The sequence below is a fragment of the Numenius arquata genome, chromosome 6 (genome assembly GCF_964106895.1).
Source record: "Numenius arquata chromosome 6, bNumArq3.hap1.1, whole genome shotgun sequence".
Lineage (NCBI taxonomy): Eukaryota > Metazoa > Chordata > Aves > Charadriiformes > Scolopacidae > Numenius > Numenius arquata.
Window position 1 is genome coordinate 67,526,898 of NC_133581.1, and position 26,877 is coordinate 67,553,774.

The window sequence follows — 26,877 nt, forward strand, 5'->3', positions numbered from 1 at the left end:
ATTAATGTTTGCAGTTCCTTGTCTGTGTGCGTGATGGGAATTTGAGAGCTGCAAGTAGCTGCCTGAACGAATTTAAATTGATGAAATAATTCTGTTGAGAATGTATCTCCCCGAACTTCGAGACTATCTATGTAATTACTATTTTTAAAGGACTCGGTTCAGAAGACTGCAACCCGTTAAATATGAGCATAGAGGCAGAAATGGCGATAGAACAAATGAAGGAGCAACACCACAGGGATCTGCATCACCTCAAACAGGAGCTTGAAGACACAGTAAGCTCTTTCAACTTAAACTTTCACAACTCTTCCAGCCTCTTCATACTCTGGGCAACCTGGGCCAGGGTCTCACCACTCTCACAGGAAAGAACTTCTTCCTGAGATCTCATCTCAATCTCCCCTTTCAATTTAAAGCCGTTGCCCCTTGTCCTATGGTTCCCCTCCCTGATCAAGCCTCCTTTAGGAGGCTCTACCACCCAAAAAACCAACCAACCAAAAAAACCCAACCCAAACCCACCACCTTAGCCTTTTTAAAAGGAAAGGCCTCATCTGCCTCTTAATTCGAGGAAGGTTTTGAAAAAGTAATGAGTGAAATAAAAAAAATTCCACTTGACATTGCAAAACTGACTTGAGACTTAGAAGTTGTTAGCGGCTTCTCTCTTCACAAATTCACTTAATGGAAAAACATGGATTTCACTGGCTTCTACATAAACATCATCTTTATCCCAGTAAGAAGTTAAGCTAAGCACTTCAGTATTCTTTACAAGGGAAGTCAATATAAGATGCTTATGTGTAAATTGAAATATTCTGTAGAATATGTGGAAATATATAACACGGCAATGTTGAGAAAGCATCTCTGTAGAATGCTCTGTAGGAAATGAACCCATCCGATCTGTTTGCCTTTGTGTAGGTGAGCCATTACGAAAAGCAGCTGGACGAGACAAAAATCCACTGTGAAAAGGAGCAAGAGGACATGAGGAAGAAGTACACCGAGGAGATGAGTGTCATGGAAAAACAAATATCTGGCCTTAAAGATCAAATTGCAGAACTGCAAGGAGAGGCAGCAGTGCTCAGGGAACAGCAAGAAAAGCTAGACTGTAAATATAATGATGAGAAAAACAAATTAAAAATGAGTTTCGATGAGGAAAAAGCCAATCTCCAAGAAGTGTTGAGGCAAGAGCACGAAGAAGATGTTAGAGCCAGACTGGAGCAGGTAAACGAGAAGTTCAGCCAAGAACGGGAAGAACTGATTCAAAACGGTGTCTGGGTGGAAGAAAAGATGAGAGTTTTAGTGCAGACGCTGCAGGAAGAGAAGGGGGAGCTGGAACGCGGCTTTCACGAGCAGCTGAAAAGGATGGCGGAGGTGCACGCCCTGGAGAAGGAAGAGCTCCAGCAAGAGCTGCTGAGGAAGCACGAGCGGGACCTGGAGGAGGAAAGGTGAGTGTCACCGCTGGTGGCGTGGGGGCGGACAGTGGTGGTGTGCGCTGACCTTGATGGCTTGGCGTGGTGACCAAGGTGAACCTAGTGCAGAAACGACTCCCTGTGCTTGATTCGAGTGTGCTGATTGTACAGCCGTTACCTGTTCTGTTCCAGAACACCGGGCTGCTTTCCAGGGGCTTTTTCTTCTGACCTTTCTGAAGCAGATATTTCTATTGATTTTTAGCTCACCCAGAGGCAACAATAGTGTTAAAGCATAACCAGACGTGATTAATTGGAGCTCTGTTCAGGATCCCGGTGTGTTACAAATCCCCACTTCGTACTTTTTAAGTTCTTTTCAAAGTTCTTTTCTGAGGTAAAGGGATGGCTGGTAAATGCTTTTAGCCAGGCTCGAGTGTCAAAAGAAACTGAAATTGTCCTGGGGTGACGGGGAGAGATGGGGGTAAGAACATCTGCCCCCACAAATCTTGATGACAAGAATAGAAGGCCATATATTGTACATGAAACCTTTTCTTGAGGACATTTCATGAGTTACACTTTTCCAAGGCAATTAGATTTTTATTTTTGAAGCTTCAAAAAATTGTCTCAAATTTAACTTTGGCTCTGATAAACACCCAACAAATAGTACTTCATCTAAAACTCAGTGGAAAAAGTAATTTTTCAGCTTGTTTTATTCAGCCTAAAAAGCCATTTGAATCTCCTTCTGAGTTAGCCCAGAGTTTAGTAATGTATTATGTTAACCATGTTTAGGACAAAAATGGAAAGTGACTATAACAGAAGAGCATCTCGTGCAGAAACTCAGTTTTCTGTCGACACACAAACCCTTGTGAATAAATACGAAGAAACAATCCAAAATCTGGAAGGACGTTACCGGCGAGAGTTGCATGAACTTGCCGAACAGCAGAGAGAGGAGAAATCTCAGTGGGAGTTTGAAAAGGATGAAATTGCTCAGGAGGTTGCTGAAGCTCGGGAGCAATTGAAAGCAAGTCTGGCAAACGAAAAGGCCCTTTCTTCTGCCCTGACCCTGGAGAAAGATCTCCTAGAGAAGAACTTCAAGGAGGAAGTGAACAAGCTTGTGTGCGAGAGAGAGCAGCTTCAGAAGGAGCTGCGAGACCTGAGGAACGCTGCTGAGAAGCAAGAAAAAAAGCTGAATGATAAAATAACCCAACTCCAAAATGACCACGAGCAAGAGCTAAAGAACAAGGAAGAGCATATATCCATGGTGGAGGAGAACGGGAAGCTGGTGAGGCAAAAGCTGGAGAGGCTTGACAAGGAATATAAGCAAGAGAAAGAAGACCTCAATTCCAAACTTCTTGCTTTGGAGAGTTTAAACAAAGACATTTGTGTAAGAGCAGAATCAGAAAAGGCCGAGATGAGCTTGGAAATCTCAAACCTTCAAGAGAAAATACAGAAATTGCAGTGGGAGACCCACAGTTTTTCTGCACTGCAAAATCATTATAGGGTCCTGGAGAACGAGTATGCAAAAGCAAAGAGCAAAATTGCTTCTTTCCGTGGCGTGGCGCCTCTGGGAGATGATGCGGACGTCCTCTTAAGTCTGCAGAAAGTGCACGAGCAAGCCGTGAAGGAGAATGTCAGAATGGCTGCTGAGATCGTCCGGCTGCAGCACAGGCTGGAAGCTACGGAGCAGGAGCCCCCACGACCTCCCAGTCCTGGCTGCTCCGAGTCCAGCTCGGAAGGATCTCAGCTGCCAGATGAAATGGATCCCCTTTTTGAAGGGTTGCCCAGCGATTGTAAAGACGCAGACGAGGGACCAGATTTGAACGTCCTCCCATTTTTGGAGGCTGATGCTACAGACCTGGAAGAAATGACTGAGAATGATTCAGATTCGGAGAACCTGTGTGTTAAAGCAGACGGTCACGCACTCAAGGTGCAGGCGTGTCGGATGCATGGAAGTAAAGCAGGGCTGGAAGCTGGTGGCCATCAGGATTGTGACAACAACCAAGAGCTGCGTTCTCGGGTGCCTCTGCTGCAAAAAAAGAGAGATCTTGAGAAAACTCTGGAGAGAGTAGTACCCAGGCCAAAAACGCTACACAACGATGTTAAACAGCAGAAGGTTCACCTGCTAAATCGCAGAATGGCTCCCCAAAATAAAGGGTTTGTTTCTGATGCTTTGAAGCTGCAGGTTGAGCTTAAGAAGGCTGAAGAACTGAGTGAAGCCTCTCTCCAGCTCGATCATGATGCTGGGTCAACAAGTGGTGACCTGAAAAGCGTAATAGCTCAGCTTTGGAAAAGGGTCGAAGAGTTAGAAGAGAGATTAATGGCACAGGCTGAAGTCCTGTCACTGCAAGAGGAAATTCAGGTAGAAAACGAGGATCTGAAATCCGAAATTATGATGTTAGTCGAAAAAAACAAAGCACTAGAAGATAACCTGCGTAAGCTGAGAAGCCTTCACTGCAAACTAGAAGGAAGTAAACCGGGAGGTATTAAGCATAGAGAGGAAAACGCGCAGCTCCTCCAAAAAGTCAAAGAATTGGAAGATGCCCAAGAACAAGACGCTCAAGGAAACGTAGCGGCGCACGGTGAGAAGCTTGGGAAGCTGGGAGAACATGCTGCTGCCTTTACAGGTCAGCAAGAAGAGCTTTCCCAAAGCCACAGCAGGGGGTCGTTGGAAAAGAGGGAGCTGCAAGAGCCCAACAGAAGGTGGAAAGTCGCTGCTTTGGTTGACCTGAATGACACGTATTTCCAGGAAGAGAAAGGGGAGAGGAATACAGCGACGCACGGCTTGCAGAGCACGTGCGCCGAGCTGCAGCAAAAAGTTGATCTTTTGAGGTAACGTACGCTTTTGTGGGGGAAAAACCGTGCCGGCCCCACGGTAATCAAACGTGCTGCTTAGAAACTAACCTAGCGCCCCACTCCTGGCTTCCTAGCTGCGCCTGCCTGCCCTTAACTGCTGTAGTTTAACTTTGGTTAGAAAACACTGTGCCTTGGACTCTAACGACTAGCAAGCGGGCTGATTAATCGTGGATAACGACGGCTGAAATAAAATGTGTGTGACTTAACTCCTCTCTGAGCGTGGCCTGATGTGAATGGTGAAACAGGAGCAACCAGCCAGCTGTTCTGTCTGTGGATGTTGTCGCCTTCCCAGTGTGTAGTCTGTGGTACCTCAAAAAAATACCTGTATTTTTATGTCCAAAATACTACGGTAACACTTCCAGAGTGCTTTTAGCTTTTACTAATCTCATCTCTTCACTCGGTTCACTCATTTCTAGTACGGAATGTTACTTGGAATGCTAAAAGTGCTTCTGTTTTTCTCAATATTTAAGTTAATCCTAGAGAATTACAGTAACTTTTTTTCCCAGCAGGAGCACTTAGTGTTAGGAATCCATCAGGTGTGTTGACGTGGTGAATACCATTATAACACAGAGAACATAATAGGTTACCTACTTGTTTTTAACTGCTGCATTTCAGCAAGGATTTTTTTTTTTTTTTGGAGGTCATAAAAGTGGCTACAAGCGGCTTAATTATTGCTCAGCACCAGCTTCCTGCAGGAAATTGTTTTTTCAGGCACTACACCACGGTTAAGTTATTTCTCTACAGTCACCTCAGGACAGAAAAGGCTGCTGTTCCCAACGTGCTGGACTCTAGAAACAGCTGGGGAAACAGCTCGCCCTCCTAGAAATCTGCATATTGTGGTGTTAAGCTGTTTAAAGTTACGTTATTTTTAAGTATAAGGACTGAAAGGTACAGTACAACAGTAGCGTGAAACCTTTACTGGGTATCTTTGATTTTTAACTCTACAAAAACATGCACAAAAAGCCCCTTTTTTCAGTCACCTGGGAAGCACTAAACGAAATGTAAAATACGTACACAGCTCAGACGTAAGTCAATTGTAGCTTTGTTTCGAAATATTACAAATAGTTTAGGCTTTGGTAATTTTTTCTCCCTGTGGGCCTAGATGATCCACAGAAACAGTTTTCACTCGTCTCGTCTCTCTGCCGCAGATGTGAAGCCGAGAAGCTCAGAGAAGAAAATGCCATTCTGAAAAACGAAGTGACTTTATTAAATGAGGAAGGCAGCGCTTCCAGCCTGAAACTGAGGGAGCTGAATGGATCCCGAGAAGAAATGCGGTAAGAATTCAATGGGGGCACGTACCACTTCAGGCTCTCGCTGCGGTGAGGACACGATGGTTACATCCCTTCTCTCAAGGCTCCTCCGTGTGTTAGATACTCTACAAAACTCAAAATGGGCTTGTTTCATGGTGCCATCGGAAATCTAGCTGGTTGACAGTCTATTCCTTGTCCTTTTTTACCTGCCCCAGCTTGTTCTAAAGCCAAAGCAGGGGCATGACTGTAGGTGTTCAGATGACCCAGTAACATGACTGTAGGTGTTCAGATGACCCAGTAACACATACAAACACAGGACCTACTTAGGAGCTGACCTGGTGGCATTATTCTTGTTTCATCTCAGACAGAGCTTGTTGGGCTGGTGTAGCCTTAAAAAAAGGGAGGAAGAGGGAGGGTGTGACAGTATTTCAGTGACTTAGTCATTTGGAAGTAGATAATCATCCATGATCCCAGGAGTATTCTTGAGAAGAACCACATAGTGCTCAGTTCCTCGAGGTACCCTCACAAAACAGTGATGCTAAGCCATAAATATCCAGAATTACCATTTCAAAATGGTAAAACCCAGCCCATTCTTGTAGGCATGTATGTTAACAAGTGACCCGCATGTTAATGAGCTTTCATTTTTTTCTTTAGGCAAAAGATAGAGGCTGTGAGAAAGGAGAAAGTGGCTGTACAGAAGATGGTTGACAACCTGAAGAAGCAGGTACATGCACTGAGCCCATAACCTTCTCTCTAGAAATCATCGCTGTATAAAAGCTGTTCCTTAGATGGTCACAAAGGCAGTGGGAAACGACCATTATATACATTTAAATTTTCTGATAACTGTCCTCATTAACTCTTTGGGATTGATATGGAGCTTGTTTGACCTGAGCAGAAGACAACTGCAACACTACTGGAACTATCTGGCTTACATACTTGAGAGCACTTTCCACAGTCAACTTGGAAACTTTATTAAATAGAAATATATAAAGTTTAAAAAAAAAAAAATCTTTCTTTTGTAATCTTTGTGGGTAATGCTCCGCAGTAGCCCATGGGAAACAGAGGTTATGTGACTCAGCCTCTACTTATTTCCCAGCTTGCTGGGTCTAGGAATGCTGCCAGCCGTGACCCTTTGCTCGTATCCATGAGACTGCTGCTTTTATTTTAAGGGTGGTTTGTTATGCTAGGAAAAGTAGAAGGTTTAAGTAGCTCTTGCGATTCGTATCCCTCTTAGGATTGCTTAGTAAAATCCTACTTGCTCAGAATAATCTAACAGCTCACCGGCATAGCCCTCAAAACATTCATCAGCATGGCAAAGGGAAGGAGGAACGGTGGTGTGCCAGGTGGCTAATATCATAACTGATATAATTGAGGCCAATTATGAGAAATTACCAGTTTGGGAGGCTGAGCAGGCATGCAGCACGCCACCAGGAGGATTCCTAAATACGGTTCTACTTGATTTGGCCTAAAATCAGGGTGTGAAGCAAGTTAAATAGGTGTAGGGAAATAAAGCAAGCAGTGTTACTGGGGTCAAGACTGTTCTATAAAGTACAATTAACAGCTGTGCCCCATCATTCAGAGTCACCACTGGAGTGATGCTTGTCAGGTTTTTTTGATAATCTTAACAGAAAGGAAATGTTTAAAAAAAATAAATCTCATGCCCATTATAAAAGCAGTCATAATTGACATTGCTGTCCCGATTCAGGTAGCAGATCTGAAGACCCGCAACCAGCAGCTGGACTCTGAAAATACAGAACTCAGCCAGAGGAACTCCAAAAATCAAGCAGACGTGCAGGATCTGAATCAACAGCTGGCAAGGGTGCTCAAGCAAAAGGAGACGGAAGGGGGAAAGTGTACCCTGGAAGAATGGGAAAAGGAGAGACTGGTTCTGAAAGAGGAACTGGAAAACTCCAAAGTAAAGGTACGGGATGACACTGTCTCTAATGGTATGGAACAACTGACCTTTCAGGAAGGCTATGGAATTAGCATCATCTCTTCCTCGAGCTGCGCATGGTCTTTCAAAGCTGAATTTTCCGAAGTACTAGCAGTAAACGTAGGTGCATGCGGTGGTGGGGGTGGAGGGGAAAGCATGGCAGCAGCCCAAAGCAGGGCAGGAGAAGTGTGCAGGTTTGTCTGGAAAACAGAACTTAGTGATGCTAAATATTTACCTGCGTTTTCCAGCATGTCTGTTCCATCCAGTCCAGTGTCACCCCAGCTCTAACCCACATCACTGGCTGCAGCAGCCTCTGGTTAACCTCTGTTGACCTGAGTGTCTCCTAAGCTGAAATCTGAGCCTTTTACTCTTTGCAGTCATCAAATATGGTGTCTTCCTTGGAGATGGAGCTCTCAAAAATGAAGGTTCAAGCTCATATATTGGAGCAGGAGAACCACATCCTCAAGCAGGAACTCGAGAAGACAAAACAGGTATGGCATCCTATTTGAGTGCCACCAGATAATGCTGGCTGTCTCTTAATGAGCCCTGCTCTCTTGCCCGAGTCAGAAATAGTTAATTTATTTAAAGAAAGGTCATAAGAGTAGAGGAATATAAATTCTCTGGGAACAGTTTTCGGGTACAATGCACAGTTGTTCAAATAAGGTTGGTTTCACTTAGCCTTTGCCAAAAGGTCTTCCAGAGTAGTGGATCTACAAAGACAGGCTTTGACGAGGAAGACAGAGAATTAAAGCTCTAATCAATGAACAAACAGGGCTTTTCTAATTCGTGCAGGCGGGACAGGCAGGGGAACGTTGCCCTGTGTAACTGGTGATATCCATAGAGCTCCGTTTACGGACTGGTCTCTTCCAGCAGGTCCTCTCGGAGAGAATTCCTATTGCTGAACCCACCTGGAGACTTCCATGTCTCACAGCTTCTGAGGATAATTTCCTGGAGGGCTTGGTTATCGCCTGTATGAGCATGGTTCAATTGGCTGTAAATATATGCTAATAAACATAGATAATGAAGGCTACAAATGCGTTGGCTCTCCTGATTAGGGCTTCACAAAGTAATTTTCTTTACAGCATAAAGCAGTCACTGGATGCACCCAGTGCTTAGGATAGATAATGGTCTTAAAAAGCAAAAGCAGATGAGGCCTATTCGGTAAAGAATGGATTGTGGCTTGAGTGTAATTAAAGACAGAAGATTGAGTGAGCAAAGAGAGAAGAGCACAGGAGAAGGCAGAGCATTAAGCTAAAGCACTGTGTCAAATGGGAAAAGGATCAGAAGTCAGCAGTAGGGTATTTTTTTATTTTTTTTTTCCCCCCCTTTCACAGAAGAGAAAGGACCAGCCCTAAAGCAAATCCCAGGGATCACAGGGTAATTAGGAATCCTTATTGCCCTGTGGTGCGGGAAGGATGGATGCCCGGGGTGTCATATAAATGATACTCATTTATGATATGGTCATTCGTACCAAATTGGAGTGTGCTCCTCTCCCTTCCGCTCTGTCTGGAGTGGGATGCTGGGGCCGGAGGAGGAGGGAGAGCTTCGCGTAACACGTGGGTGCAAAATTCTGAAACGAGACAGAAATGCAACTGTGAGGGGTTTGTTTTCCACAGCTGCCCAGATGCCCTGATCTCGCTGACCTCCAAAATGAAGTTTCGAGCTTAATTGCTAAAAATGAAAAGCTGCAGAAAGAAAAAGAAGCCCTGAGTGAGGAATTAAACAGATGTATCGATAAGGTAAGAAAGAACTGCAAATCCGCATCACCACCTATGTGCTCTAACAGGCTGTGAAAATTCTTATATCATTATCTGCATCACCTTAACCTGTAAAATTACTTTGATTTTTACTTTTTTTCTTACCTTCAAGCCAAATAAAGGCTTAATTGCCACTGTCTTTTTTTTTTTTTTTTTTTCCTAGCTGGTTTTAAAGAGAAAGCTTAAATTCTGGAGCACAGCTTGACTGTAATTTGATTACGTAGAAAATTCCAAACATTGCAAAGAACGGGCCTGGATATAAATATTGCAGCAGGACAAGGAAGACAGTGTTCTTGCACTTTTATTCCAACTCTAACACACTGTAACTCCGAACTCCGAGCAGTGTAATTAATATGCACGCCATAAATAATGATCCCGTTGTGTGGAGTTTTGGGCTGGGAGCTGAGGGTTGGGGTTTTTTTTTTTTCCCGCTCTCCTGCGTTTTCTTTGCGGCGCTGTAACTCCCTCTAGCTTAACTCCCAAAGTCAAATTGAGTTAAAGAAAATCCTGACTGATTGGGGCTTACCCATGTAATCTTATTGCAGGTAACTAAAGTAAGCTGCTTAGAGAACGCGCTTGGCAGCTTGAAGCAGGAACAGAAGTCCTGGGAACAGCAGAGTCAGGCGCTGAAAACCCAGCTCACCGTTTCACAAGAGAAGGTATAATAGTGGGGTTTGTTACAGCCCTGCATCAAAAGCACTTCTTTTAAATATCTTATAGGGCTTTTTTCCCCCCCCCCCCTAAAAACCAGCCCTCTTCTAATATGCACAAAGATGTCACGCAGCTAAGAATGGCTGCTTTGATGGGCTTTCAAAGTGACGTTCATAAAGGACAAGAGGAAACTTGTTAAACGCTATGAGAGACTATTTTTTTTTCCCTGAGAATAAGCTATTTTGTTTTGCATCCACAGCCAAGATCCTTTTGCCAACTCATTCTGCCCAGTTATTCCTAAGATACTGCAGAGACTCTGCTGCTTCTCCCCGCTCTTCTGGCAGTGGCCCATCTCTCACCGGGCAGGGGAGGGCAACGAATGGCTATCGGCTTGGCTAATTACGCTTGGGGTTTATTGTTGGCCGTGGGCTGCCAGGAAGAATAAATAATTCAAGAGAAATCTTCTTTTCCCGGCACATCACAATAAATATTGAGGGGCGGAAGATGTGTCTTTAAACGTCTTGGACTAGATGATCTTAAAGGTCCCTTCCAACCTAGCCAATTCTATGAATGCAGTATTGCGGCTGCACGCGAAGCGGACGGCTGCTAATTTGGAATAGAAAGTCAGAAAAATCATTTAGCGTTTTTTAAAAGGGGCTGTCAGCATTAGAACTTCTCCACTCCGTGTATCAGAGATCCCTAAATACATGCGATAGGTGACGTTTACACGTCCCAGTGGACCAAGGTCGCGGGAAATCTTGGCCCAGCAGATGCCAAGCTGCGCTCCTGCTCCTTACAGGTGCAGGGTCTGGATGAAACGCTGCAAAACACCCACCTGCAGATATCCCGACTCAAGTCGGATTTACGGGTGACCCAACAGGAGAAGGAAACTCTGAAACAAGAAGTGATGTCTTTACACAAGCAACTGCAGAACGCCAATGAAAAGGTAACGGCCTTCGGGCGCCTCAAAATCAGGCAACTTTTGCTCGCTGGGGTTTACGGACACAGCTCTGCTCTTCTGTAGCCTCCTGCTGTAGCCAATTGATTGCTTTACGTTGGCTTGTCCATTAAAAGGACACAAATAGTGCTGTGGAGTGGAGCAAGTAGACTCTGATTTATGCAACTATTGACTTTTTTTTTTTTTTAAACAAGTGACGTAAAGCTAATAATTAAAAAAAGGTGAAACAAGGTCCAAAAAAGCCCTGTTTTAGTGCTGCTTTCTGTATTTAGTAGTTTTCCATTTTAAAATAGTTAACTCTAATTAGTCTTGGATTGTATAAAATGTGATTTTTAAACTTAGAATAATTTTTTAAAAATAAGTTTTGAACATGAGGACAGGCAATGATCCGTCCAGCTCCTTTTCCTCCATTCTTTCCTGAAAGAAATCACCAAAAAATAATTATCTGTGGACAATGTAGGAATTTACACCTATCAAAACCATAAACACATTAACAGTCAAACTGGTAATTGACAGGGGGATCTAATTTCCAGTCAGACTTGGTTTTGAAAGCACGGTATTATATCAGGCTCTCAACTGATGAGGAACTGTAACTGAAGGAGGTTGTAGACAGCAGTCTTGGGATCGGTATTATGAATTCAGCCGCTAATTTGGCTTGTTTGCCATGTAATTAAGGAATATTTAATGTCCACATGGAAAAGAGGCTGTTTCAGAATTGTACAACAGGAACTAAATTACAGCTATTACCGAATAATATATAATACTGAGCCCTATTTGCTTGATGAGGCTGTGAAATGGAGCACAAATTGCTTTTTCTTTTTTTTTTTTTTTGTGTTGTTGAACTCTGTGCCCATCCATCAGCCGTTCTGGCACACAGCTATTATCTGTGATTTCAGCAAAGGGAAGCACTCTGGGTTTGCCCCGTGATTAGCATGTTTGGGTTTCTTAGTGGGAAGCAGAGTGTAGGCTGGGAGGAAGATGGGAATCCTGCGACTCCATAGTCTGCAGTTACCGAAAGCCTACCTAAATCCCACCTGAATAGAGAAAACTGTCTGCTTCTTTGTTTAAGGCCTAACCCTGCGCTTCTGTCTGTCTTAAGAATCGGGTTCTAGAACTGGCTGTGCCTTCCTCAGGGCTGCAGGACCAACAGAGGCAACTCCACTGGGATGAACTGGAGCAGCTGATGAAACAGGAGCAGCAGCTCCTCAGGCAGGAGAACGAGAGGCTGCAAAGAGAGGTCCAGAGCAGTAAAACAGACCTGACGCACTCCAGGGAGAAGGTAACCTTGACCGATCAGAGGCTACGCAACACTCAAGGATTTGTGTTTTACAGTGGTTAATATGGGAGAGGGATGTTGCTCGTTAGTTTTGAATAGAGACATTTGCATAAAGAATGGGTAATGGAATAGTTTTCCTCTATATCTACGCTATGCAGCCACTTTTCAAACAACTTTTTTTATAAAAAAAGACATTCCTGATATTGGTGTGACTTTCAGTTAACACCGTCCTTTTTTTTTTTTTCCTTCATAAAATATTCTTAATATTCTGAGCATTCCTCATGTCCAGTTTCTTGGCTCACAGTATGAGGTGGATTATGGGGAAGAGAAAGGGAGAGACCTTTTGTTGCTCAAAGATAAAATGTCAAAAATAGACCAGAATCTGCTATAAGTCCAAAATGGATTGGTATTCAGTATTTTAGATTAAGTGAGTACAATTTGATGATTATTTTTTTTCTGAATGGTCTGGAATGTTTTTCCACATTTTTTCATCTCTGATCTCTTTAGATCAGACAGCTGGAATCTACTATCCTTGCCCTAAAGCACCAAAAGCATCAAAGCCAGTCGGGTATCGTCAAAGCCATAGAGCAAGAGAAATTAAGCCTGAAGAGAGAGTGTGAACAGCTTCAGAAGGAGCTGTCATCTGCAAACAGGAAGGTTAGTTTTAGATGGTTAAATACCTGACTTACCAGTATACGTGACTTACCACGTACCAGTGCAGTACTTACCACTTCAGCAATGGAAAGCTGTAATTTTCTTCTTTCACTCTGAGCTTTGCTCTTTTTGTCTCTTACGGATCCCTGTCCCACGGAGCTGATTGATTTCTGTGCCTGATGCGCTGCGGGGCTTCTCGTCGGTACCAGTAGTTCAGGGGTAGAACACAGGAAACCATGCTCTGCAATACACAGCACTCAAATGCCAGCATTACAGCTTTTAAATTAAAATATTCTGCATATTCTTTGAAATTTGTCAGAGATGCTGTATAACACTGTGTTAGACATCACTTTGGGGGATGCATTACGCTTGTTCAAATACTTATGTCTTTTAATCGTAAATTGCTTTGATGTGCAGTGATTCACGACTTGCACATTGGGAAAACAAGAGATAAAATAAGAAACTACTACCTTTCTAAGGAAATGTCTTGTCTTTAATAGATCAGCCAGATGAATTCTCTTGAGCGTGAACTGGAAACCAGCTCGGAAAATGAAGGGCTAAGAAAAAAGCAAGTCAAACTGGATGATCAGTTAATGGAGGTACTTTTCAATAAGTGTTGACCGTACTGAATAGTGTGGTGCTTTATCACTATCTCCCTGAATCTATGAATTTGTTTAAAAACAAATTCTGGAACATGTGTAGGAACAGAGGAAACTAATTGAAAGTAGAAGACTTTATCTCCCCTAATGCCTAATCTCATCTTTCATGCTCAAGATGTTTGTGTGATAAATATGTTTCTCTGAAGCACGTTGTGGTTCATCATAAAGCTTCAGATATAAAACCAAATAGCGAAGAAACTTGTACTCGAGGCAAGGCTAACACTTTCCTCTTCCTTCCTAAAACATGTAGCCTCAAGTCTCTTAACTAATATTTGCATAACACTGCTCTTAATGTAGAAACCTGTTCTTATTTACTGTGGGAATCATTTGCCGAATTTAAGCCTTGCTATCTTATCTAGATCATGATAGATTAACAATTTACACAACTTGCTGTTAATTGAGTGAGAACTTCACTTGAGATTCTTCCAAAGCCTGCTGGAAATGTGGATGTTTGTTTGCTGGAGACAGATCATGCTGGATGTTACGAAAACTGTATAATTCTTAGGGGTCCTTGCTAACAGGATTAATTATGTTCAGTTAGTGTATCCCTTAAGGTCAGGTCAGACCTCAGAGTTGTCTCTCAAGAGTCTTGCCTAAACTTGGTGTCCTGAATTTGAGTTTAAAACATACTATATAAAAAAAATAAAATACAACCACCACAATTTTGACTTGTTCCATAAATCAAAGTATCTTCTAGCTGAGGCTTTTCCAATGCTCTCTATTAAAAGACTTCATGTTTTTCATCAAGTAAGCAAATGGGAAACATGTTACGCTGAATAGACTACATAACTAGCTGTAAAATTGTAATAACTTGATTACAAACGATGAGATTTTGACAAGTTACTGAAAAGACTGTTTATATACCCTGTGCTTTTAATTATATAGTCTTAGTTAAGCTTTGGAAAAATTCCAAACGCTCTTAAACTCTTTAGTATAAACACCAAGCCTGGAATTGCCTTTTGTCCTAAAATTTGTATTTCAAACATGCAGGACTTCTGTTATTCCTGATACCATTTTCCCAGCAGGTGTGTATAACATTCCCTTAGCGCTTCGTGACTTCTAACTTTCTCTTTTGTGCCTGTTCTCCTTTTTCGTCCGTGGCTAACCTGGCTAGAACTCAGTGGTTGGAACTAGCAGAGAAGGGTGCAGTTCTCTTTCTGAAATAGTGTGCGAAGGTAGAGCAATCGTTTTCAATGTACTACCACAGCATGGAGAAAACGTTTCTTTCTTTTACAGATTTTAATTTATTTTATTCCGTGCATCTTTTAAGTAAAGAAGCCACTATTCATTTTAATGTAAAATGTTTACTTTGATAACTGCACTAACTATCTCGTGCAATTTGATTCTGTAGGCTAAGAGGTTTTATACTTCTACGGCATTGCCATGAAAATGGAGAGAATTAACCAATTGCATTCAAAAAAAAATCAAATCAATCGTAAGAAAATGAAAAGTGGCTCAACCCCTTCCTTCTAACCCATTGATTGTGAGGCTTGTTTTCGTATTAACTCTGATATCTGCATGCTTGTTCTCAAAAGTTGCCTTGATATTAACTGATCCGTGATCACAATTAGTGTCATACCTAATAGTTTAGCTAAATTCATTATCGTGAGACTACTACAGTGAGACTATATTGTTTTCATTAGCCACGCAATTGGTATTTATTTTTAAGATGCCGTTAACATTAATTGACTGTTTCTTCAGCTCTTTCATTAGATACTCCTGTGTTCACAACATTACAGGAAAACCCTAAATAAACTCCATCAAAAGCTCATTATTTTCACTGTTTATACTGCCAGTAAAAGAATAGCTCCTTTACAGACAAGTTGATTCAAGAGAGCCTCCCGATAGCTTAAAAAAAAAAAAAAGTTTTATTTTAAAATACTTACAAACCTATTTTCTGTTTACCTGAGCCAGCAGAGACACACAGATTCTAACATGCCCAGAAAAGCTGCACCATTATGAAAAATTCTTACAGTTGTTTACATTCTAGATGAACCCAATACCTGAAATATGATTAGGAATTGAGGCCTTAATTCTGCCACTTGTGAAAGGAAAATTAAAACCACTAACATAATCTGATATGCCTTTTCCTAAGGGAACAGAGTAACGGTTTTGAGCTAACAGGTGAGAATTCTGTGATATAGTCAACTGAATTTTATGGGAAGAAAGTATTGATCTTATGCAAATTCAAGCTGCAAATCTGCTTGTCTGAAACATCAGGGGTTTTCACTGTAGAGTTCTGGCTGATTTTAGTAGTATAAACCGTTTCAATTGAGATAGTCTTACCTAGATTTTACTTTAGTCTAGAAAAATGCTAAATAGTTTTTAACTTTGGTTCTTAATATTGTCCAAAAGTTCATCTAACGCTGGGCCGGTTTATCTAACTTGGGCTGTCGTGGCTGCAATGCTGCTGTAGTAAGATGGTGCCAGAAATGCCTCTTTTCTTGCCGCCTTCATCCAGTAACTGCTGTAGCGTTGCCTGGGAGCAGCGCTTAATTAAATGATGTGGGGAAACTAAACCTTTTGGGACAAGTCTGTTCTGAGCTGCTCTGTTTGCTGTAGTGAGGACTATTAGGAATGCGATCCCTTTTATCCCACGTGAGACCCCTAGTTTTACCACTTAAAAGACTTTTCTGGTAGTATAACTTCACAAAGGACAACCAGTATGCATGAAGTCTTTGTTGGTATATATTACCTTTACATTACACAGCCTCATGCATTTGGTAACCTTTTTTTTTTTAGTGAAAGCAAGACTTAAATTTGGAATTAAACTACTTCAAATTACTACACATCTGTATCTCAAGGGCCCGTCTGAGGATGCTTTTGCTTGTGCAGCACAGACACTCGGGAGGTCTCCAGACTTGCCATCAAACTCTGCTTGTGGCCTGCCTCAAAATGAAAATTATAAAACGGGTTAAAACTTCTACAGTTAGTAATGAACATAAGGAAAGGTATATAGGATTCTAAATACTGAATTCTGAATGTAATATAGCAGCTGGCATCCAATTACTGAAGTCACCATCATTCCATTAAAAGTTTGGTTTGCTTTTGAGGATGTTATCTCTCCATCCGAGATTAAAGGCTGGAAATAATCACCGGTGGACAACTTCTTCAACCTGCCTCATGCAGGTGCTTTTATTTGTAAGCGGATACTATTTTTAGAAGAGCTGCTGAGATCAAGGTTAAAATTAAAAAGGACTAAATTAAAGCTCACCACAGGCCCATTTATCTTTGGGATTTCATCAGAAATTCAGTGAATTTATAATTCAGGTACGAGCTTTTGAATCAAAGCTCAGATCCCCTTAGACTTCAGAACTTTTTTGATTGGAAAGAGAAAGGTTTAGCTTCTGTTACCGAGTTCAGGCTTGTTTCTCTTGCATCCATGAAGTTGTTCAAGACTAACCTGACGTCTAGTGCCTCACGAAAAGATGAGTTGTATGAAGGGTAGCGCTACTTTCTCTTGATGACTGATTTTACTTTGCTCTTCAGATGCTCCACTCGAGCGGCAGCGGGATGCTTAGCCAGTCCCCGCACTCCCGGGAGCTCCAGCAGCAAGGCTGTGCCGTGGTGCCCAAGGAACAGTTCCTGCAGCTCCAACACCAGCTACTACAGGCGGAGAGGAGGAGTCAACGTCTTCAGGAAGAGCTTGAAAGCAGACCCTCTGAAACAAACATGCAACAGGTAAAGCTGTCCTTACTCTGCAGGTTACAACTTTAAAAGCCTATCTGGTTAGTTTTCTTGTTTGTTTGGTTTTTTTTTTTCCTCAATTCTGATGAGATCCGTTCTCTGTTTATGCCAGTTCAAAAATTAAAATTAAAACTCAATCTATCACAGATATGTACAAAACAAACCTTTGGCTTATTTAGTATATTTAGCTTGAGCCATAGCTTAATTCTGAAGTCCTAATCTTTTTGAAATTAAATAACCACTCCTATCCACGTTCAACTGGCTTTTCTCCTTCTGGTCAATGTGCAATGTTTATAGGTTTTGTGTTTTCTTTACCTAATATACATGTCTGGAACCACTTTTTTTAAAAAAACCAATTTTTTTAAAAAAAATACAAGCACAAGCACGTACCCATCGCACATAAAATACTAGTTTGGGCTGTAGCTGTCACACGGAGTTCTGTCAGCTGTAGTAGAGCAGAATAGAAACAAATTAATCCTTTTTATAAGGTCAGCCTATCTTCATTTTTTGGCCATAAGATGAGAGATTGTTTGGAGAACACTGTTACCATTATACAGAAACTTCAACGCTGGCATTCCTAAGGAAAAAACAATCTAATTCCAAGGAAGATTACACCCACTGCACATACTGGGCAGAGATATACTTAGTGTTTTGGTTTTTTAAACATATAAAACTGAATTATAAGCAATAGGTAGAAAAGTTGACGTCTCCCATATATAACTAAGCTTGGGGACTAAGTTTGCCAAATAACTCTTCTCTTCAAAAATAACTGAATCTCTAAAGCTTTGGCCCGGGCCATAGATCTTTATCTGATGAGAAAAGATAAAGCTCTAAATAACTTGGATAAAATTCTAACACTTTTATTAATCTGTTAGCAGAAAAAAAACCCCAACTTTACATTTTAAACTCAGATTGAAGTTACACTTAAACAAAAACAAACAAACAAAAAACCACAATAAGACCAAGACTTAGAAGCTCAAAAATGTTTGAGTGTGTTAATAGGATATTCTGGAGGAAAAAAAAAAGGTATTATGGAACGAGAGTATATGCAGTAAGAGTTTCTAAAGTTTCCAAAACTTGGAATAAGAATTCTTTTTTAAGAAAGGCATAAAATTTAGAAGTTCCTCCCCAAAATGAATTTAACAGCAAATAATATAGGATAAGTAAAAATAAATCAATTGTAAGGTGCTCTCCCTTTCGGCTGAGGCCTGATAGAAGTGCATTACCGCAGGCTAATGGACTTGGGCACATGAAATGGAAAGCACAGCGTGCAGTTTAATTTTGAAATCAATAAAAGCCCTATTACTGCGGCAGCACCTGCAAATGAATGTGCTCTGTATTGCATTAGGAGTGATGACTTTGAAATTTTTGCCTTTGAAAGCCTGAGAAACAATTTGCAAACTAGTCACATCCTGGAACTCGTAGTTCTACAGATAAATCACTTCTGCGCTTCCTGTAAAAGCTTTTATTCTGGAAGGCTTCATGAATTTAAAAATACTTTTAGAGAGGCTTTGCAAATATTTTCTGCCAATGCACTAATGCACTTAAACCTTTTAATTTTTTTCTGTTGTTGGTTTGTTGGGTGTTTTGCTTAAAGCGAACGGATATTCTGGTTCATAACATCTCCTACAGCTTTTTTTCATGGGCATTACTACCTAACTTACTAAAATCATTATTAAACACATGCATTCTACAACTATAAACGAGGCCAAATTAGTTTTTAGTTTGTCTCAACTTTGACATTTCTGTAAGCACATCTTGCTTTAATTCTCCCTGTTGATTTTTCTTCATCATCCTGACTTTTAGACTTAACATTTAGTTGAGCTTATGTCCATTTTAATGTCCCCTTTAGCATCTTGAAAAATTGCATCCTAGTCCCTCTTCATCATCTTTTCACCAGTGAGTACAACGGCAGGTTATCTCCATGCTTTCTGTGTAAATTTTAATCACCTAGTTTTGCTGCTCCTTTGCACTTCGCAGCTTCCTTAGATCCCGAGTCCTTCTGTGTAATAAGGTATCCAAAGCTATCCCCCTCCTTTTTGGAATTGGTTTGGGGTTTGATTTTTTTTGGTTGTTTTTTTTTTTGGTGTTCATTATGCTTAGCAATTTTCATTGCTTTTTGATCGTTGCTATGGTGGTCTGTGTTCTCATTCATTTTACGGTCAGTCTTGAGCGAATTGTCCTCTAAAGGCTGTTGTCAGACACGCAAATTTCACTAAATTAAAACTCCTGGGCATTTTCTCTCTTTTTTTTTTTTACTGGGTTAACCTACCTGGATTCTTCTTAGTTCCAATGACTGTTTCTGCTGCGTTTAGTGCTGTGATTCTTACCTACATATGAGCTTGTTCTCATATTCCTTGCTCAGTAACTAGATTTGGGAGCCTACTAATGACCCAATTTTTAACTAAGTTAACTTAGAACCTCTGCTAACGAATATTTTTGTCCAGAATACTTCCAGTTGCTCAACTTCCCCTTTCTTCAGCTCTTTATTTGAAAATTCAAATCACCTCTGACCAACAGCTCGCTCACCTGTCTCAGGAAAAGCCTTACAATTAGGTTTAAAATAGAAACCCAAATAAGTTCTTTCAAAGGAGGTCAGTTGGACTGTATTTTTTACAAATGCTATTTGGCAATCTGTGTGATTATATATATATATATATATATATATATAGTGGCAGATAAGTTTCTTAGGGGAAATTAACTGCTCTGCTAATTGCAGTTAATCGCAGCCACTGATCTTTTTAAATCCCCCCAAAATGCGGGTGAGCCATCTGAAGAGTCCTTACACCTAGAAAATACATCCTGAATAACTCCTCCTTGCAGCGTGGTGCTAATCTTAGTATTTAGAGAAATACAAGATGTGATACTCTGCATGTTTTCTTTTGTGCGCGTGGGTTTTGTCTTGCGTTGCTTGCTTCGCTTGTGTTGGTGCTTTACTTTAAGTATACGTACGTATTTAAAGGAAAGTCTCTGGATATCAGGGTGAAGTATCCCACTTGCCTTCTTTCTCTAGGCCTTGCTACCGGAGCAGCGAGCAGTGCATGCAGATTCCTACCGGAGGATCGGGCACCTCTGACAGCTTGGCTGCTTACGATCTCATTCCTTACCATGATAAACACACACAAACACACGAACTGGCATAAGCTGAGAAACTTGAGGATCCAAATTATTATTATTATTTTGTGCTTTTTTTTCTAAAAAAAAAAAAAAAAAGTCTCCACAGTGTTATTTCTTATTTATTTGTCTAGAAGTTATTTTGTGAAAGTTCAGAAGCTGTCTTTTTTTAATTTGTTACAAACACTTTTTATTTATGTTATTTAAAATGTGGAGTTGTTCAATGTGGAAAGAGCCTATTTTTCTGAAATGGTACTAATTTTATATGAGATTTGAAGAAAATCTGGGGTATTTATACTGCATTTTTGTATAAGATGTATAAACTTTTTAACAGGGAAAGATGACATTTTTGATGTAAATGAAAAATAAACTTTTTTTTTTTAACCATAATGTCTCTTGTCTTAATAGTATCAATAGTTTATAGTTTCAGCTTTACGAGCAAAAAATAACAAATTTTAAACAAAATATTTGTCTTTCATACTGAGGATTGTCATACCAGGACGTCTGGGAAAGATTTGCCATAGAGGATGTACTTAAGTACAGACACTCAGGTTCTTTTTACTAGATGTACCTGCACATTTAAGAAAAGAATTCGCATAGGACATGGGTGTATTCTACTGAAGGGAAAATGATTCACATGCTTGTTTTTTGGATAACTTTCCTTAGGAGGGTTTTCTTTTTTTTTTTTTAATAGAAAAAAAAATTGTCTGAAATGACTCGATTAAACTAGATTTTTAACACTTTAAGAGGTCAGCAAAACAGCTCTTTAAGGGCTATGATTTTTCAGCTGTTTGCTTTCAAAGACCTTTTTGTTCCTATCTTTCTAATGACCTTAAAGTTAATGCTTGAGGTGGCTTCTCCCATTAAACATGAGATAATTTGAAGATAGAACCAGTCTCAAATCAACTTTAAGCTGAAAAACAGCATCACAGGTACTGAGACCACTGTAATTCTTAGTTTCCACTTCACTACTCACACAAGGCTCCTGCAACCAGTATGAAGTGGAATAGTCAGCCATGGCCTTGAATTCCAATCAAATTACAAAAGATAGCTCAAGATAATTTGGCTAGAAACTCCCCTGCAAGTTCTGCTTAGGAGTACTTTTTATTCCCAGTCCAGTAACACTGTAAAACTGCTTTCTATATGACGGCTCCGGGGAGACCTCATAGCAGCCTTCCAATATCTGAAGGGAGCCTACAGGAGAGCCGGAGAGGGACTCTTTGTCAGGAGATGTAGTGACAGGACAAGGGGTAATGGTTTTAAATTGGAAGAGGGGAGATTTAGATTAGATATTAGGAGGAAATTCTTTCCTGTGAGGGTGGTGAAGCACTGGAACAGGTTGCCCAGGGAAGCTGTGGCTGCCCCATCCCTGGAGGGGTTCAAGGCCAGGCTGGATGGGGCTTTGAGCAACCTGCTCTAGTGGAGGTGTCCCTGCCCAGGGCAGGTGGGTTGGAACTCGATGATCTTTAAGGTCCCTTCCAACTCCAACCACTTTATGATTCTATTCTATGACTCTAACTTTTTTCAATATTTTTCACAAGCGAAGTGATCCGATAACCCTATACATAGGCTTAAGGAGTTTCTGGTGTTACAACAAATAAAATGTTGATCCCCTAAGGGGATCTTTATACAGTGGTTTAGATGAGCAACTACCTGCCTGAAACACTCCTCCCTCGCTTTTGCATTTATCCTCCCCCACATGTGTGAAGGTACTTTTGGTTTTGAAGGTATTTGTTTCGGGGAGAAGGTTAGTGCTTTCTCATCTTCTCAGATGACTTCCTAGAATGAGGTTAACAAGCTAGCATTAAAATAAAAAAAAAAAATCCCTTTCCCTGCACTCAGCGTCTTAAAGCTCCCAAATACAAAGAAGCTTTCTTATAGTTCTTGGTGTTTCTAATTTATTTGGGAAAATTTCATTCAACCGCTGGTGTAACGGGCACTCTCACGACACTGCGTTGTGCTCTTAGTTTGACTGTTACCTCACTGAAGAAAAAGAGCAAAAGCATTAAAGAGTTACTATTTGGAAACATTAGTTATCAACAACTAATCTAAAAAAAAAAAAAATGATGTAAAAAAATCAAGTTTGGGATAAGAGCATCCTACTTTTTTAGTATATTACTCAATTTCAAGGGGGCTTTGGCAGGGGAGAGTTATACTGTCAAACTCGCATGCCCTTATGACTTCACCTTAATTTTCTTCTAAAATCATTAAGATTTTGATTGGTATTTTGTTTCCAATATTCAACAGAAATACGGCAGCACTGAAGAACAAGAAAAGGAAACTCTCTGGATCTGACTATCACAGTCAAGGCGGAACTTAGAATTTTATATCAATTTTTCTTAGATCTGGTAATCTCAAGTGTGACTTTGATTTGGAAAACTAGTTCAATGCTGAGTGCCCGTTAAGTGTTGCCGTAACATTTTGCTTCCATGAATGGTTTATTAATTTAGTCAGCTCTTTAAAGTAGACTCGAACGTGGAGTGCCAGCTATTTTCTTAAGTGTAGACTGAAAAAAAAAAAAAAAAAAAAAGAGACTGGTGAACATGAACTGATTTTTCTTAACTGATTCTCACATAAATGTTGCTTTCCAGGGGGGTCATGAGCAGCTTCTAAAAATGATGGAAGAACGCATGATGGATGTTGAACAGAAACTTCGACTTGTGAAGAGGCTTCTCCAAGATAAAGTAAATCAGCTGAAAGAACAAGTAAGCGTTCTTCCTCTTTTCCTCAAATCCTCCCAGTTACTTCTGTAAACAACTAAGTGGGCAAAAAACTGCCAAGCCGTTCTTGCTTAGAATAAAGTTAAAGGTGTTTTCCTTTTTCTTTCAAGGCTTCTGAGCTAAAGCGCAGTGTATTTGCTCCAAAACTTCCTAAAACTCCAAATTGGGGACTGTATCCACCGCTCATTGATTTCCTAAAAGCTATGCTAGTTTGGTATGCTGATGCACTTAAAGTCCAGAAACAAACAATGAATTCTGGTCAAGTATCCTAACTGGAAAAGCTCCTTAGAAAAGGAGGAAAAAGAATTTCCTGAGGAGTACAGGCAGGATTTCTGTACAATTACTGGTTTCTCGACACCCCCTGCCCCAACACACCCTTTGCTTGACATGGTTTTGGGGGGTTTTGTTCTTGCCCTGGTCTGCCTTCTTCAAAAGCCCTAATAGTGTATGCAAAGGTGGGTTTTGAACGCTTAGACAGGTGTGACATGGTAACAACATCTGTTTTCTACTGAGGTACAGTCTCGTCTCTCACGCGAAGGAAGTCTCCAGCCAAAGGGCTGTTCCCAAGCCCGTGTAGACGAGCGCTGGGCTCCTCTCCCCAGTTTTACAGGAGGAGCTGATGGTCTGAACCTCAGAGGAATCACTGGGCTGGTGGATCCTCTTGTGAATTAGACTTATCCTTAGATGACAAATGCTGTAAAGCGGTAGCTATCAGGCAAGATTCATTTGAAGCCCTCTATCATCTCTCCCCAGTTTCAAAACATTCATGATATCTATAAAGACTCCACAAACATACAGGTTTTCAACAAAGGAAAATAAGATGAATTGGTGGGTTGTCCTCCTTTGATATTTAAATTACAATAAGCACATTCACCTAATTTCCCAGCACTGTTATTGCTTTTAATTAGTTTCTATTTTGCTTTTAATTTGCTGAGTAATTACGTTCTATTCACAACTCAGCTTTCCAAGAACACTAAAGCAGACGCAATGGTCAAGGATCTCTATGTTGAGAACGCGCAACTGCTGAAGGCTTTGGAGATGACAGAACAGCGGCAGAAAACTGCCGAAAGGAAAAACTATTTACTGGAAGAAAAAATTGCCAACCTCAATAGAATAGTAAAGAACCTGGCGTCCCCATCGTTTAATTCAGCGTCCGAGATAAGGTCATAGCAAAGCCATTAAGGCTGCCACAGTCCCATGCACTTTACTGAAATGTTAATATTTCAGCTTTTCACTGTGTTGCCTTTTTGTATTGATGTATTTTAGTTAACAGGTTCCTCCAGGGAGAGGACAGAGCTAAATCCCAAACTGGACACTGCCAAAAGAGAACTTTTGTTTATTCCCACACTGTTTTTTTGCTAAGTTTTGCCTAAAAGTAATGTTCACTGTGTAAAAAAAAAAAAAAAAAAAAAAAAAAAAAAAAGTGTCATGTTTTTCTAGGGTAACTTATTTTGATACTTTGGTTTTAATTTAAATTATAAATCCTGAATTTACTGTACTGAATCAATTGTTCCTCTCTAGGATGGAGCCAAGGTCTAATGCAAATTTATGTTACTGAATTCAAAACTTTAAACTATTTTTGGCTTTCTAGGATATTTCATGGTCCAACCCTAGTAATAGCGATAGGTGAGTCTTCAATGCTGTCAGTATAACTGCTGTTGAAAGCAGGACTTTCCCGATATGGTCTGTCCCCTGCAAATTGATTCTGGTTTCCCTAAAGCAACGTGCTTCTGGGTTATTCTTCGTGGCTGTTTCTCTGCAGAGCTCAGAAAAAGGTTTTCTTCAAAAAATGTAAATTGACTACTGCCTCCAACTGAGTGTAATGATATTTCATCTGAAGAGATTATCCAGCTGGCAAATAAAGACTACTATTATTTTCTTTTTAAACTGTGCTGCCAGAAAACGTAAAAATTGTAGAAGCCTTAATTTTTTCTGTATGTGGAAATAAGTTATGCTAAGCAAAGGAATAGCCACTAAACAGAAGGGAAGATGTGAGGTTTGTTTGTATAATTTGTAAATTTAGTAAAGCAGTGGGGGTATGTTTATTAAACAACTGGCCGAAGAATGAAGAGGGGGACTTGAATGATTTCTTCAGTGAAATCCTGTCGCTAGGTCTCCCAGACATGGACTTTTGCCATTAACGCAGTGTTCAAAACGAACATTGTTAAGTGTTCATTTCAAAAATTTCAAATTTCAAAACGAAATTACCGCTCGACCCGAGTGATAATTTGGAAAGGCCTGTCCTTTGCAGTAGGTCCTAGTAGAGAATCTAAGTTTGTAATTAATTGTGAAGAACCACATTCGATGTGAATATGAAGAACTCAGGGAATAACAACCTAAATTAGCTTCCTTCAACACTGTAAGTGTGGGTATTAATGTCAATAGATGAAGATAAATATGCATTAGGAAAAGCAGGATAAACCAAATTGGATTTGGATGATTATTACCTTAGTACTCCTGGGCCAACGTGCAGAAGTGCTGCAGTCCTGAGGGTGAAAGAGCATCAGGGTTTGTAATGACAGGTAATGCCTCCTATTTCATCAGTCGATGAGGCTAATGAGGAAATGCAAATTTTCTGGGAACGCCTTGGAGACTGAGACGGGTCTGGCAGCGAAGCAGCTGAGTAAGAGCTCGCATGCTCAAATGCTTGTATATAACCTATTGCTGCACATAGTCTAAATGCCTTGCCTCCCTCAGACCAGTAGGAAACACTTAAACAATGTAAATAAAACTGGTGAAAGGGGCCATACTGGCAATACTTGAAACCGGACCTCTTTAAATATGCACGAGCTGAGAACGCAGAGGAAGAGGGCTAGATGTTTTGTCTCTGAGACCGCTAGCCAGGTGACAATGCTGACAGTATTTGTCATGAGCCAAAAGTCCCCCCAGAAGCTGGGCTAATAACTGCCTACGAGCTGTGGAGTAACTTATGGAAAGTGACTTTCACTGGGTACTGATTAGCCTCTGGCTGTAGGGGGTGATAAACTATGTGCATATGGTTACTTACCAATTTTGCAAGGTCGAGGGACTGAATCAGACATACAGGGTATGACCACCTCCTCCTCCTCTGTTGCTTTTTGCAGGCTATATAGTGGAAATGGAAATACGATCATTAAGAACAACATGTTGGAGTGTCACAGATTTCCTTATTTCGCTGCTATGCTATTCTCGATGCCTGCACTGGGTGTTTCTCTAAGTAATCTCAAATTCAAGGATTTACGTATCCCATTTTTCAGAGGCTACAAAAGTTTTTTCAAAAATTCAATTGAAATGTGTCAAATTGACAAATTGCATTGATATAAATCAGAGCTTTTAAAAATTTGAAGCAGTAATATCTTGTTCCTTTTAATATTAATCAAGAAGTGGTATCAGTTATAATAGATCTCTATGTGGGGGCAGCAGGGCTGCGTGTTAGTAATACGGGGATCGAGCACACCCTAAAACCATGCCCACGCTACAGAAATTAGCAAAGTTTCAAAGTACTTCCCGGGAACAATGTAAATGAGGTTCAGATGATTAGAACTGTATTTGGAAAAATATCATTAGCTAGCACGCTTTAAGGCGACTTCATATCTTGGCCTAGGTTTACTTCTAACGCTCAGTCTGTGACCAAAGTCTGGACGCTGAACAGAGGGAACGAGTGCTTCACTTAAAACTGTTATGGAATTAATTTCACATTACTCAGTTTTAAAGGCTAGACTACTTAAGTAATTATTTTCATCTCCTGGTGGTTACCAGGTTTTTATAAACCAAACATACAGATGTTTCTAGAGCACAGTACCAAAAAGGGAGCCCAGACGTTGGAATGGAAGGGAGAAACAGAGAAAAGGAACTTTGATTTCTCCCTTTCTCACCCTGTCCTACCTTGCTCTACTTTTCTTTTGCGTAGCTTCAAAAAACTAACCCAGCCACAGGAGAGAGGAGGAGGAGGAGGGAAATATTCTTTAGACCAAACTCCAATTTTGCTGGAA

General features: G+C 40.7%; 1 protein-coding gene across 2 annotated transcripts in view; it reads left to right on the forward strand.

Annotated features, from left to right (window-relative positions):
- The window catches only part of NIN (ninein), a 58,087-nt gene extending 33,790 nt beyond the window's left edge, over positions 1 to 24,297 (forward strand). Inside the window, exons 14-29 of one of the 2 annotated variants that reach the window (XM_074150061.1) lie at positions 151 to 272; positions 907 to 1,433; positions 2,184 to 4,223; positions 5,396 to 5,521; positions 6,152 to 6,221; positions 7,203 to 7,418; positions 7,808 to 7,921; positions 9,047 to 9,169; positions 9,733 to 9,846; positions 10,638 to 10,784; positions 11,896 to 12,075; positions 12,580 to 12,729; positions 13,227 to 13,325; positions 16,875 to 17,066; positions 22,778 to 22,891; positions 23,867 to 24,297. In XM_074150061.1, coding sequence (XP_074006162.1) covers positions 151 to 272; positions 907 to 1,433; positions 2,184 to 4,223; positions 5,396 to 5,521; positions 6,152 to 6,221; positions 7,203 to 7,418; positions 7,808 to 7,921; positions 9,047 to 9,169; positions 9,733 to 9,846; positions 10,638 to 10,784; positions 11,896 to 12,075; positions 12,580 to 12,729; positions 13,227 to 13,325; positions 16,875 to 17,066; positions 22,778 to 22,891; positions 23,867 to 24,076 — 4,544 coding nt within the window. In that variant the 3' untranslated portion in view covers positions 24,077 to 24,297. Of the gene's footprint in view, positions 1 to 150; positions 273 to 906; positions 1,434 to 2,183; positions 4,224 to 5,395; positions 5,522 to 6,151; positions 6,222 to 7,202; positions 7,419 to 7,807; positions 7,922 to 9,046; positions 9,170 to 9,732; positions 9,847 to 10,637; positions 10,785 to 11,895; positions 12,076 to 12,579; positions 12,730 to 13,226; positions 13,326 to 16,874; positions 17,067 to 20,085; positions 20,269 to 22,777; positions 22,892 to 23,866 lie in introns of those variants that run through there. The other variant, XM_074150062.1, reaches the window with a different exon arrangement.
- The last annotated feature ends 2,580 nt before the right edge of the window (positions 24,298 to 26,877 follow it).